The sequence below is a fragment of the Myotis davidii genome, unplaced genomic scaffold (genome assembly GCF_000327345.1).
Source record: "Myotis davidii unplaced genomic scaffold, ASM32734v1 scaffold173, whole genome shotgun sequence".
Lineage (NCBI taxonomy): Eukaryota > Metazoa > Chordata > Mammalia > Chiroptera > Vespertilionidae > Myotis > Myotis davidii.
Genome location: NW_006286303.1, coordinates 1,525,648 through 1,538,052, shown reverse-complemented (window position 1 = coordinate 1,538,052; position 12,405 = coordinate 1,525,648). Strand labels below are relative to the sequence as shown.

The 12,405-nt window shown below is 39.6% G+C and overlaps 1 protein-coding gene across 2 annotated transcripts in view; it reads right to left on the bottom strand.

The window, feature by feature from the left end:
* Positions 1 to 12,399, bottom strand: part of KDR (kinase insert domain receptor) — a 42,483-nt gene extending 30,084 nt beyond the window's left edge. For both annotated transcript variants that reach the window (XM_006757801.2, XM_015560093.1), the window contains exons 1-7: positions 12,261 to 12,399; positions 8,674 to 8,767; positions 6,312 to 6,508; positions 3,327 to 3,457; positions 2,921 to 3,089; positions 2,185 to 2,324; positions 1,390 to 1,567 (exon numbers count right to left, since the gene is read on the bottom strand). In XM_006757801.2, coding sequence (XP_006757864.1) covers positions 1,390 to 1,567; positions 2,185 to 2,324; positions 2,921 to 3,089; positions 3,327 to 3,457; positions 6,312 to 6,508; positions 8,674 to 8,767; positions 12,261 to 12,327 — 976 coding nt within the window. In that variant the 5' untranslated portion in view covers positions 12,328 to 12,399. The remainder of the gene's footprint in view (positions 1 to 1,389; positions 1,568 to 2,184; positions 2,325 to 2,920; positions 3,090 to 3,326; positions 3,458 to 6,311; positions 6,509 to 8,673; positions 8,768 to 12,260) is intronic.
* Between the last annotated feature and the right edge of the window lie 6 nt (positions 12,400 to 12,405).

Sequence of the window (12,405 nt, the reverse complement as noted above, 5' to 3'; positions counted from 1 at the left end):
ACCCCGCCCCCTACTCCCGCCCCAATGTACTCTGCAAGCCTACCAATTGCTCAGGTCTCAACTCAAGCAATGTTTCCTCTGTGAAGCTTTCTCTAAGTTCCCCAAGCACTCTCCTCTGCTCCCATCACACCCTATACACACCCCACCACGTGCCCCAGGACTCAACCTCAGACCTCTTCTCTTTATCAACACCTTCCTCTAGTCTCAGGCAAAAGGTCCATTTACATCCTCCTAAATGTTTGTCTCTCGCCCTGACTTTTCTGGTTCCAGGTTTATATGTTATATATCTCCTTTTGGATGTTTATGGGCATCTTCAAATGAACACACCCAATCCTGTTTCCCCTAATCTTACTCCTCCATCAATGAATGAGTAAAATCACCACTCACTCAGCTGTTCATGAAAAAAACTCAAAGGTCATCTTCCATTCTTTTTCTCTTACGCCCCCACAGCTAGCGAATTAATAGGCAGATCCTATTGGCTCTAACTTCAAAAATATATCCAAAATCAGATCACTTCTCACTACTTCTACCTCTGCCACTTTTTTTTAAGCAGCCCACCATCTATCAACTAGATTATTGTGATTAGCCTCCTAACTGGTCTCTCAACTTCCGCCCTTACTTCCTTAAAGTATTCCATATAAAAAAAGATAATAATCCTATAAAAACATAAGCCAGAACATGTCTCTCTCCCTGCTTAAAACCCTGCTATGCATTCCCATATTATAAAACCCCAAATCCTTACCAAGGCTCATAATTTGGGTGCCACATAAATTATCATCTAAACTGAGACATTTATGTGAGTGAAAGAGAAATTAAGTTATTTGCTCAAAGCCCCACAGAAAGTAATTCAATCCAGATTTTTCCAACTGCAAAGCCCATGCTTACTCAAGTGGGACTCTCAGCCTTGCAATAAAATGAAAATCTAAAAACTATCTTAGATAATAACATTCTGCATATTATAGTAATAATAGCACCAACAACAACTACAAGTACTATTTAGTGAGCTTTTATCATCTATTGGCTCATCTCACCATTAAAGTTGGGATTTTGAATCCAAGCTATGCTCTTGGCCTCCAGGTCATGTGGCCTCCCTAGCAAGAGTTCAGAAATCTATAATAATAAAAGCGTAATATGCTAATTAGACCGGATGTCCTTCTGGCGACATTCCAGATGAAGCTGGGGCTGTGAGGGAAGCTCGGGTCCCGGGTGCCAGAGGGAAGCTGGTGTCAGCAGCCGGGGGAAGGAAGTCCTGCTCTTGCACGAATTTCATGCATCAGGCGTCTAGTATCTTCCGAATGATCAAAATAGGGTTCACTAGCTGATCTGAATTTATTTAAATTATGTCACATTCCAAAGCACAGAGTAATCCCAAAGGAGATCTTAGCTTACCATGGACCGTGACGAATGTGCTGTTCCTCTTGGTCATCAGCCCACTGGAAGCCTCACAGGTGTACCACCCTTGGTCACTCCGGGTTACACCATCTATAGTCAAGGTGCTCAAAAATTTCTTCATGTCACTCCCAGACTGGGTTTTTAGGTCCCGGTTCACAAGTTTCTTATGCTGATGCTGTAAAACAGTTTGCTAAGTCCAGGATAACATTACCCAGGAGATTCTAGATACCCAGAACATCAAGTCTTGGCTCTTGGTGGACATTACTTAATGCTGATAATAGAGGTTTCAGAACTTTTAATATATGTAGACAAGAAATATATTTGGTTTCAGGAGAAATAAGTGGAACCAAATAAAAAAAGGATTTTTAAAACCTCACATAGTGGGAATGAGATGGGTATGAACTGCAGAAACAGGCAAATAGGATCACTGTTTAAGGAGAAGTGTGTCTCATGCCACCTCTTGAAGAGAGAAATTCTCTTAAAGGGAAAACAGATCAAAGACTTTGCAGAACAGAGAAATAAAACAACCTGGGAAGATGGGATCATCCAGAGAAAACTAATCTTCAGAGCCTGATTGTAGCAGAGTGGGACAGAGAATTCTTGGCATTGCATCTTCTTTTCCATTAATGTTGTCTGTTCCGTAATTCTCTTAAAGTGTGTGTGTGTGTGTGTGTGTGTGTGAAGATATTTACATTTTATCTGGCTAGAGAGGTCCCTATCTCTCTCCAGCCAACGCTATTGGAGCTGATTAGCAAAGTATTTAGAGAGCAGGCTTTAAATTGTTAGTGTTACCTTCAAAGAAGGGTATTCCCAGTTGAAGTCAATCCCCACATTTAGTTCAGTCCTTGCTGTACAATTTAAAACAAGCTTCTCTCCAACAGACAGCTCGACTTTGTGAGCAGGGCTCAGAACTACATCATAAATCTTTGACCCTGGAGCAAGTAAATTGAAAAAACAGAAAGTGAGAGGGAAAACAAATCTATGAGTTGGCACAAGCTTTCCCCCAAATGATGCAACATTAACATGTGTCACATCATCTTTCCCTGAGGGTTTCACCAATATTTGGGAGCTCTCAGAAAAATGGCCAGTAGAGATTTACAAAGCAAACGTTCGGGGATCTCAAAGATGTTGGAGCCCAGTGGAGAGAAAAGTAGTAAAATTTGAGTAAATGGCCAATGGGGCCAGCTTTAGTAAATTGCTGAACTTTCCATAAAATAGGTATAATTAAAATAATAGATGCCAAGCAATGCTCTGAACATTAAATTTTCCATAAAATATGCTTCAGTTAATAGTATTCTTTTTCATCCTTGGTCTTGGCAAGAAAAGAGAAAACCTTGATTGCACATGGGTTTATTTGATTTTTTTTTAAAAAAAGAGTAGATATTAATGAGTTACCCAATACTGTATCTTGAGTTAATATATTTTTCAAATCCCCGTCTTTCACTCTATACCTAAATCTCCAGGATGTTAATACAGGAAGCCAATCTTTGTTTGACAATAATGATATAGAAAGGAACTGTTCTCTTACCTACAACCACAACTATGTACATAATAGACTGGTAACTTTCATCATTAATTTTTGCTTCACAGAAGACCATGCCTGCATAGCTGATCATGTAGCTGGGAATAGTAAAGCCTTTCTTACTGTCCCAGGAAATTCTATTACCATCAGGAACAAACCTCTTTTCTGGATATCTCTGGGTAGAAAGAGAAATATCAAATATTTAATCAAGTGCTATCCAAAAGCAAAATCATGTAAAATGATCACTAAAAAATTGACAATTTAAGAATACAAATTGGTTTTCTTTATTGTCATTTTGACCCTTCCTATAAGACCTTTAAATATCATTCTTGATGTTATAGTATAAACAAGCTACCCATCTTAGTAGTTTAAGGTTATGACAACAGAAGAGAAGACTGAAGATGTAACTTACTGCACAAAGTGACACATTGAGATTTGAAACGGACCCAAGACATGGAATCACCACAGTTTTGTTTTTGTTCTCCATGATGTACACAACTCCATGTTGGTCGCTAACAGAAGCAATAAATGGAGATCTGTAATCTGAAAGAAAATTTAATTCTGTTTACTTAATGGAATTTACTGGAAAAGTTGGTTATCTTTCAGGTTCTGAGAAGGATTGGAATTAACATTCACACTAGGGGAAGGAATCCACAGGTCAATCTGCTGGTACATATCTGGCTCCAAGGGTATTCTGCAAGAAGGGTGTGTGTGTGTGTGTGTGTGTGTGTGTGTGTGTGTATGTGTGAAAAATCTGAAAGAAAAATCACAGAATGGAATTGACTCCTTTCACAAGGATCATCAATAAGAATAATATATTTTATAGGTTCCACATTTAAATAGACCAATCATTAAAAAATTTTTTCAAAAGGAATGAGCATACTTCTTCACTTTTCATATGCATTTTCATATTCACATATAGATTTTTCATATATATTACATTTTTCATATATAAATTTTAAAGTAAATTTAAATCTTTACACTTTACCTACTGAGTTTTATTGATGTTAAAAAAAAATCCATGCTCTTTTTCTTTAGGCAAATAATGTAAATGCCATGAAAATAAATGAACAGATCCCAAAGGAACTTTAAAATAAGCAAGAAATAATTAATAATTCTTGAATTGTTTTATATGGGTATTTTAAAATTGTGAAGACTCAGTGTGAGATTCTTTGTAACATAATGTTTAATAGTTATTGTGTCTAGTTTAAGATTCAGCAGTCATTAATATCTTCAATGACAAAACTTGAAAAGCCACCATAGCAAAGAGTGAGAAGAAAATAAAAGAGATTTTAATGCCGTTCAAACATTGTTCATACAATGTTCATACGCTGTTGGGAAACTCCTCCGTTCCCCAGAGATAGAGTTGATGTGGAGTGGAATCATGCCTGAACCCTCGGAAAGATAACCGTTCAAGCTACTATGCCCCACACACCTGACTTAGCATTGTCAGAGCTCTTCAAGATGGTTGGTCCAAGGGAAGAAAGAGTTAATTAAACCAAAGGGGACAAAGGCAACTAATTCTCTCAACAGCAGAAATCAGATTTCCTTCCCAGCTGGAAAGCACAGAAAGGCAGCCAATCCAGCCCACCACATGCCATAGCCATTATCTTGCCAGGCCGGGGCCCACTTCCTGGCTCCATCCATTGCTGGAGGGAATGGGGTCAGAAGACTAGAGAAGTAAGGTGGAGACCAGGGGGGGCATTAAAGGGCTGTCCAGCATTTTCTTTCCCATTGTTAAGCTTCATGACCACGATCTCGAACAGCTTACCTCGTCAACAGGAAGCCGAATTTGATGATATACAAAAGATGAGCAATATACAAATAAACAGTGCTGGGGCTTGCTACTTCTTAACATTGCCTACCATTCATCCATACGGTAGGAAATGTTATAGAGCTTGCTTACAGAAGCCTTTGGAAACTAAATTAACCCCTTGACGTAAGACTAAAGCTATTTGGTAAATCAATTCTATTTCAGTATCCCATGAAAAGGGAAATAAACAAAAGAAAGCCAAACAACCACCCATCCTCTCAAAATAAAATATTTACTGAAACTCATGAAATGCGTTTTCACATGTCTCCAGGTTTCCTGACTCCAGGGAGAAGGAAATAAGGAGATATTATGGGAGAGGTTCATCGTGTAGTCTATTTTCAGACAGGCTGAAAGCAGGAAATCCTCGCAATCTTCTGAGAAAGCCTGGTCTCCCAAGACTGCCGGATCAAAAGGAGCCAGAAATTCTCAAAGATCTGAGCTTTGTCTCTTTCACATTCTGCAGAGAGGAGGCACAGAATTCTACCTGGGGTCATGCTTAATCTGGACAAAAAGATAATTCTCAAATACTAAACAATCCAGGAGGACATGTTATTTTGATGTGTTCACCACTTTTCCATTGCACCGACTAAACTGCATTATCAAAATGCAAGTGGATATATTCTAAATACGTTTTCAAGCTGACAAAATTCTTGTGCTATAAAAGATGCTTTTGGAAAAAAAGTTGAAGCCATCTTCACCTACCTCAAGTCCTCTGGTATTTAAAGAGATATACAAATGTAGAAATAAAATGTCTACAAAAGTCATCTACACTGAAAAAAAATTAGTACATCCAAGCAAAATACTACATAATATTTACATTCTTCCAAATTATACAATAAGTATCTCATCAGTTAAGTCAGGTTTTCACAGGGAAATTCAGGTAGTAGAAGAGTTTTGAAATGCAAAGAAAGAATTCATATTATAAATACTGAATAGATGTAACATAGTATTTTATCCTGCAGGGGTGTTAATTGGCCACCATGGTGTCAATCTAGAATGATGTAGCATATCACCCACCATCTCAGACCACACAAAGGAAACACTGTCCTCAAAGGCCCTTTGAGGCAGCATCTCCATTCGCACCAAAGTATGGGAATAATTTACTATAAAGTTTAAGAGGGAAAAGTTCCTATGAACAAAAGAGCACCAGATTCCTTGGCTGTTTCCCTGTGCATTCTTGGGGAAATCTCTTACTGCTGTAGATAACCTATCTCTCCACAGAAACCATTCCATAATTCACGCTGAATCTTCCTTTTCAAGTATTTCTGGTGTGGGTTTTTTTCTCTCAAACATCAGAAGGCTTTTTATAAATCTCCAAAGCCAATTGTGAACACAGATTTCCCTAAGAAACAAAGGTCAGAACGAAACTAACTGGCGAAAGAGATGTAACGGAGCCCCAAGCTCCAGAACAAATCAATGAGTCCTTTGCTCAGAGGAAGCCTTGGGAGAGAAGAATTTTGTATATTCCTGTTGGCCAAGAGCCTTTAGGGCGAGCCTTTTGTTGTACTCCGATTCTTTCTTGCTTCTATTGTGTTTTATAGCTGGCAAATCAATGTGGGAAATGAACTCCTTTTAACCACTTACCTTGAACGTAGACATAAACAATCGAGGCCACATCAGTGTCCTGGTAGAAGCACTTGTAGGCTCCAGTATCATTTCCGATCACTTTTGGAATTGTGAGCGTCTTACAGAAAAAGCCGTCACTGCAGTCGGTCACCTCTACTCTTTTCTCAGAGCCACTCTGATTGTTGGGCCAGAGCCAGTCCAAGTCCCTCTGTCCCCTGAAAAATTAATTCCAGGAAAGTATTAATGTGAACTGCCACATTATGAAGCTGTTTCTAAATAAAAATAAACCAATAGAAGTTTCGGTTCTCAAACTTATATAGACTTCTCAACATAGTCACACAGACTTCTACCGACAAAGACAGGTTATTTCAACAAATGACCAAAAAAAGCCATAGACTCAGCTTCAGAAATCACTTATAGGGATTCCTGAGTTTTTTATTAATTTACTCATTCAACAAATATTTATTAAGTATGTGCTATACGTCCAACTGGAGATACAGCCGTGAAAATCAGACAAAAATCAATGCTATTATGGAATCTCAGTCAGACTGGAGGAGACAGGCAATAAAAAAGTAAATAAACCTGAATATAGCAGACATTTTTTAAAAATTAAAATGTATTCTTTACACAGTGGTGATAAATACTACGAACAAAATATAGATGATACAAAGAAAAGAGTGAAGAGTTCTGGAGGGAAGAGTCTTGATGAAGTGGGCTATATGAATATCAGAAGAAACAGTATTCTAGGCAGAGGGCACACAAATGTAAAGGCCTTGGAGTGGGTACATATCTGGAGTGTTAAGGGAATAATAAGGAAGCCAGAATGGCCAGATAAGAGTGAGTGAGCAGGAGAGTAAGAAGTGAGGTTAGGGAGGGGTCAACTGTCTAAGAGCCTCGCAGGACCTGTACGGAATACATTAAGACATAGATTACTTTTTTAAAAACATGTTTTTATTGATGTCAGAGAGAGGAAGGGAGAGGGAGAGGGAGTTAGAAACATCAATGATGAGAGAGAATCAATGGTCGGCTGCCTCCTGCATGCCCCCTAATGGAGATGGAGCCCGCAACCGCAACCGGGGCATGTGCCCTAACCGGGAATCAAACTGTGACCTCCTGGCTCATAGGTCAACACTCAACCACTGAGCCACAGCAGCCCGGCAAAACATAGATTACTTTTATCGCAGCATTTCTCTACAAAATTCCAAGGAGGATAGTCAACGTCAAGAAGACGGTTACATACTGATCCTTGTTTCAAAGAACTTGAAATTTCATCAAGTTTGCTTTTACATTCATGGAACTTCATAGCTTTCTCGGAACATAAGAAATGTTTATTCAGTTTTTAAAAGGAGTATGAAATTTTTGAGGATTTTAAATATTCTTTGTTGCTGAGGGTAAGAGGCAAATCTAGTGAGAAATGTGTACTGAAATAGCAAAGCTAGAGAAACAGCACCTGTTAGTGTAATTTTTCCCCCCAGGTATCAATGACCTACCCTTGATAACGGACTAGGATATCCTTTACACTCTGCAATTTAAAATAGATCTGTGTCACTGTGTTGAACACTCGGTATTCAGCAATCATAAACAATAGCAATAAGTTGCCCAAGGTTGTTGGTGGACCTACAGCACTCTTCTCAGAGGGCAACTTTGCCTCTACCCATTATTCTGCCAAAACACACTGTTCTTGACAAGCTTCTGCATAATCACTACATTGAACCCCAGGGTCTTCTCCTTCTCCTCCTGGGTTAGTGGCTAAAAGGCAAAAATTAAAGGCCTCTTCTTCTTGTCATAGAGGCCTGTTTTCCTAGTTAACAAAACTCAATAATAGTATGGCTTCTTGTTAGCAAGTGAGAACAGAGGCATTCCAGAATATTGAGCCAGATTATGAAGTTCATTACCTATGCAGAGTAGGTACTCATTAATATTAATGGATGAATATTAAATTGCAACTACAGTCAGAATTTTATCATGACATAAAGTTCTTGAAAAGAGCTAAACAGATGCCCAAGAGCCACTCACAAGCTGTGTTATAAATATGGTCCAAAACTTCTTCAACCTTATCCATTAAGGGTAAGCCCTCAACTTCATTAATTCATTCAATATTTATTGAGTGTCTACTATATAATGCCTGGTTCTATACTAGTTATTGGGGGGAATGTGTTGGCAGAGGGCAATAGAAAATATGCCAGCAAAATAATGAAGAATTTTTGGGAGAAAACCTTTCTCATTTTTTCATTATTATGTCATTTCTTAGAAACCTCACTACGTATAAACAATTACTATAAATCTATTACAACTATGCTGTATGGAAATTATTTTTTGCTCAATAATGAGTTACTTAATACAGGAAATACTTATCTACATATCTAAAATCAATCCTTACCTGCAAGTAATCTGAAGAGTTGTATTAGCCATAATTGTAAGGATGTCTTTTTGTATGCTGAGCCTGGGTGGGTCAAGAGAAACACTAGGCAAACCTAGAAACAAATTAAATTAATGAATGTAGTTGCCACTGAGTCAGCCCAATAGGAAACACCTTCCATAAACAATGCATACTCCATAACTTTAAAAGACCTCTTCAGCAATTCATTAAACTGTGAATTTACTTTTCACCATTCCCAGTAAAAGTTCACAAGCTGTGTCATAACAGGAAGAATGGGCAGATGGTCATAAACCAACACAACAGTTCTGCAATTCATAGAGCTAGGGTGGAGTTCCTGTTTTCCTGCATTGCCAACTTCAAGGTCTTACAAAAGGATATGGGGCATTGAAACCCAATGAACCTTCATCTGATGATCTCACTCCCTGAGGAAAGGACCCACTGACATTTCTTATAAAACATAGGATGCACACATTCAACTAAATTGCTGATTAACAAATACTGCTTAGAGAGATTTCTATATAGTTCATCTGTACCCTGAAGGGGGTAGGAATATCCATGACCTTGTCTCACTTTCCTTTGTCAGATTTCTGGTAACTAAACTGCCGAAGTTGAAAGACTACATTAAAACCAGTTGAGAGAAACTGAGTAAAATGTCACATAATATGCCTATTAATATACTTTTCCTCAGAGAATAGGACTAGAAAAAGTCTAATGTTAATGAATTGCAATTGGGGAATCTCAACTTAACAATCAAAGTTCTGAGTTCCTCCTGAAACCGAATTTGGAACACAAGAAATCTGACTTTACTTAAAAATACCATAGGATATATTCCTCACCATGGGTTAGGTTACTCCACAGTAAGAAAACTGAGTTCTCTGTCAACTAAATGCAAACAGCTACCAGATTTTGGAAGAGTATCAGAAAAAAAAACTGACCATGATGCTATGGTCTTAACTAATATCCAGATCTTCAAAACACCACCTTAACAAGAGATCAATGCTTGCTAAGTACTCAAGCTTAATATGATTGTTAACTCACATCAACTAAGTACAAATGACCTCTAGGCCTAAACTGGCATTGACCTCGTTGGGCAAATAAGAGGGTATAAGCAAATATGAGAGAGTATGAGCAAACAGAGTATGAGCAAATATTCAGTGCAAATATCCAATGGATTGAATCTATGGATCCCAATGTGAATAGCTGCAGGCAAAATGAGCAACTGATCACACATGTTTTCACACACTCACCCAAATGTGCAAAATAGGTTGCTGACATAACTGTAGATTTGTTGACAAGTAACATACTTAAAAAGTAATTTTAAAAAGCTTTAAAAATCTGAAAATCAACTTATATCAACAAATCTTATAAACTACTTGGCATTGGTACCAACTTGTGTTTCAGACAATGCTTGTTGAACTTTACGTTGTGTCAGAATGTCCCTGGGCCTACAAGTCTGCATTTTAATAAGCGCATGAGGTGACTCAATCATACATGGTCTATGGGTCACTCTTAGCCAACTGTTGGTCTTGGATGGTCATGTTCAGTTAATTCGCACAGCACTTTACACTATGAAAGACAAATAATAAAGCAAAATGTTTAAAAGTAAAAGAAAAACCTTCTAATAATGGAGTCCCACTTTGTCTAAGAAGGAAAATGAAAACAATTTACTTGGATAAATAAACACTAGGTTGAGAAACATATCAAAAACAGTAACTTAATATAATTTGCACAATTATCCAAATGGGAAAGAACCCGTTATTTAGGCGCATGCATATGAGAGAAAATACAATAGTAGTAAAGACTAAGCTCTGCTCACCCCACCACCAAAATGAGAGATTCTTGAAGATCTTCATTAATTATTTCAACAGATTATCTCACACGCTAGATGTACTTCCTTGTGTTAAAAACATTTTTAAAGTACTTTTCATGGGAAGCCAAAACACTATACTTTCCTAGGGACACATCAACAACAACAAAAAACTATGCAACAAGGCTATCAGTAATGATAATGTTCAACTCATATCTGTAGACCAACACTCAATTTTTTTCTCTATTAAGCTTCATTCATCTTCATTGGCAATTTTGAGTTCTACTCTTGAGAAAGTTCTAAAGAAATAACTATAAGCAGTACATATGCTACTGCTCAATAAAAAGCCCTTCTATGTTCAAATCCCATAACTAAAATTAATTAATTTGTGCACTGTTACCCTTCCAAAGACAGGAAGGAAAAACAACAGTGCCTCTGTCTCTAGAACTTGATGGCACCAATTATAGTCCAATCCAATTAAGCAAGTCACACACTCTGAAAGGGCAACCTCATCATTGTATTCAGGGCAACCCGATTACCAGTTGACTACTGCTACACTATGAAACACCCCAGGCTTAAAAGGAACTCACTTCTTTGTGAGATACAGAACAAACCACATGTTCCAGACCTTCATTCTCTCCCAATAAAGGGGGAGAGGGAGGGCTTGTCATGGACATATGAGTGTCCATGGCAGAGCTGGCCCTGATAAACCAAATCATTTTGAAAAATCAATAACTATAGACAAATGATCTGTTACTTTATATGTCTTTTTAAAAAAACAAAAAACCCGACTCTTTTCTTTTTATATAAGGAATTTTTTCCTGAATTATTTGATATCTCTCTCCACCGCCCCCCCCCCTTTTTCCACCCTGTCCCCTTTCTCACCCTCCAAAGAGCGCAAATCTGGAAATCAGTAAACTGTGGCTACAGTAAACAGATAGGGGCAAGGGGTGGGGAGAGAAAGAAAGAAAGAAAAAAAAGCAAGAGAATTTATTGCATCAAGAGTATATGTGTTCCTAATCTGGAAGGAGCTAAATATTTGGTGGCAAGGAGAGCGAGAGTGTGCTTAATCTAGGTACCAAGTCCCCTAGAGTCAGTTTGCAGAACGTGAACTAATGACCATGCGCTTACCGCAAGGACCAAAGCGCTTTAAAAGATCTAAAATTGTTTTTCATAGGAAGTGACTGTTACTTGGAGACACTTTGGGAATCTGTCAAAGTCCCGAGTCCAAGCCCCAATTTCCCCCCTTCTCTCTGAGAGGAAAACGGCGTCCTGCATCAAGACGGGAAAAATGCTCCCCCCTCCCCCCCATCTCATATAGTGAGTGTGTGAGCGAGTTCGAGCCAAAAGGGAAGAGCAGCTCCCGTCACCGCTTGACTCTTTGAGAGGCAGAGCTGAGCAAGGTGCTCCCTGCAAGGCCCCTTTCCTGCGCGGGAGCAAGGATGGTGCGAGCAGGGGCCCTCCTTCCACCGCCTTCCCCGCCTGCGCCTGCGGGAGCATCTCCTGCCGGCCAGCCTCGGGAGGCTGCCCACCCCGCCTCCCTCCAGCCGAGGCCCCGGTCCGAGACCAGAGTCGTGGAAAAGGAACCGGGCTCAGGAGCCCACCAACTTGCCAGTCGCTGAGCCTCGTTGGTCAATGAAGGAACACAAAGTGTCCGGTCACTTTCAACTCTCCAGCTCTAAGGTCCCAGGGCGGTCTGGCCTCCGCGTCCTCTCCGCATCCCCATCTCCCTGCCCGCACCCGGCCTCTCAGCCTTCCTCCTGGGGAGCGGGCTCCTTACCCACAAAGGCAGCCCGAGTCTCCACGCAGAGCCACAGCGCGATGGCCAGCAGCGCCTTGCTCTCCATCCCGCACCCCGCGCCGGGCGCAGTGCCCAGAATTGGGGCGCCGGTCCTGTCTCCCCCGGCCCGCCCCGCCAAGAGGGC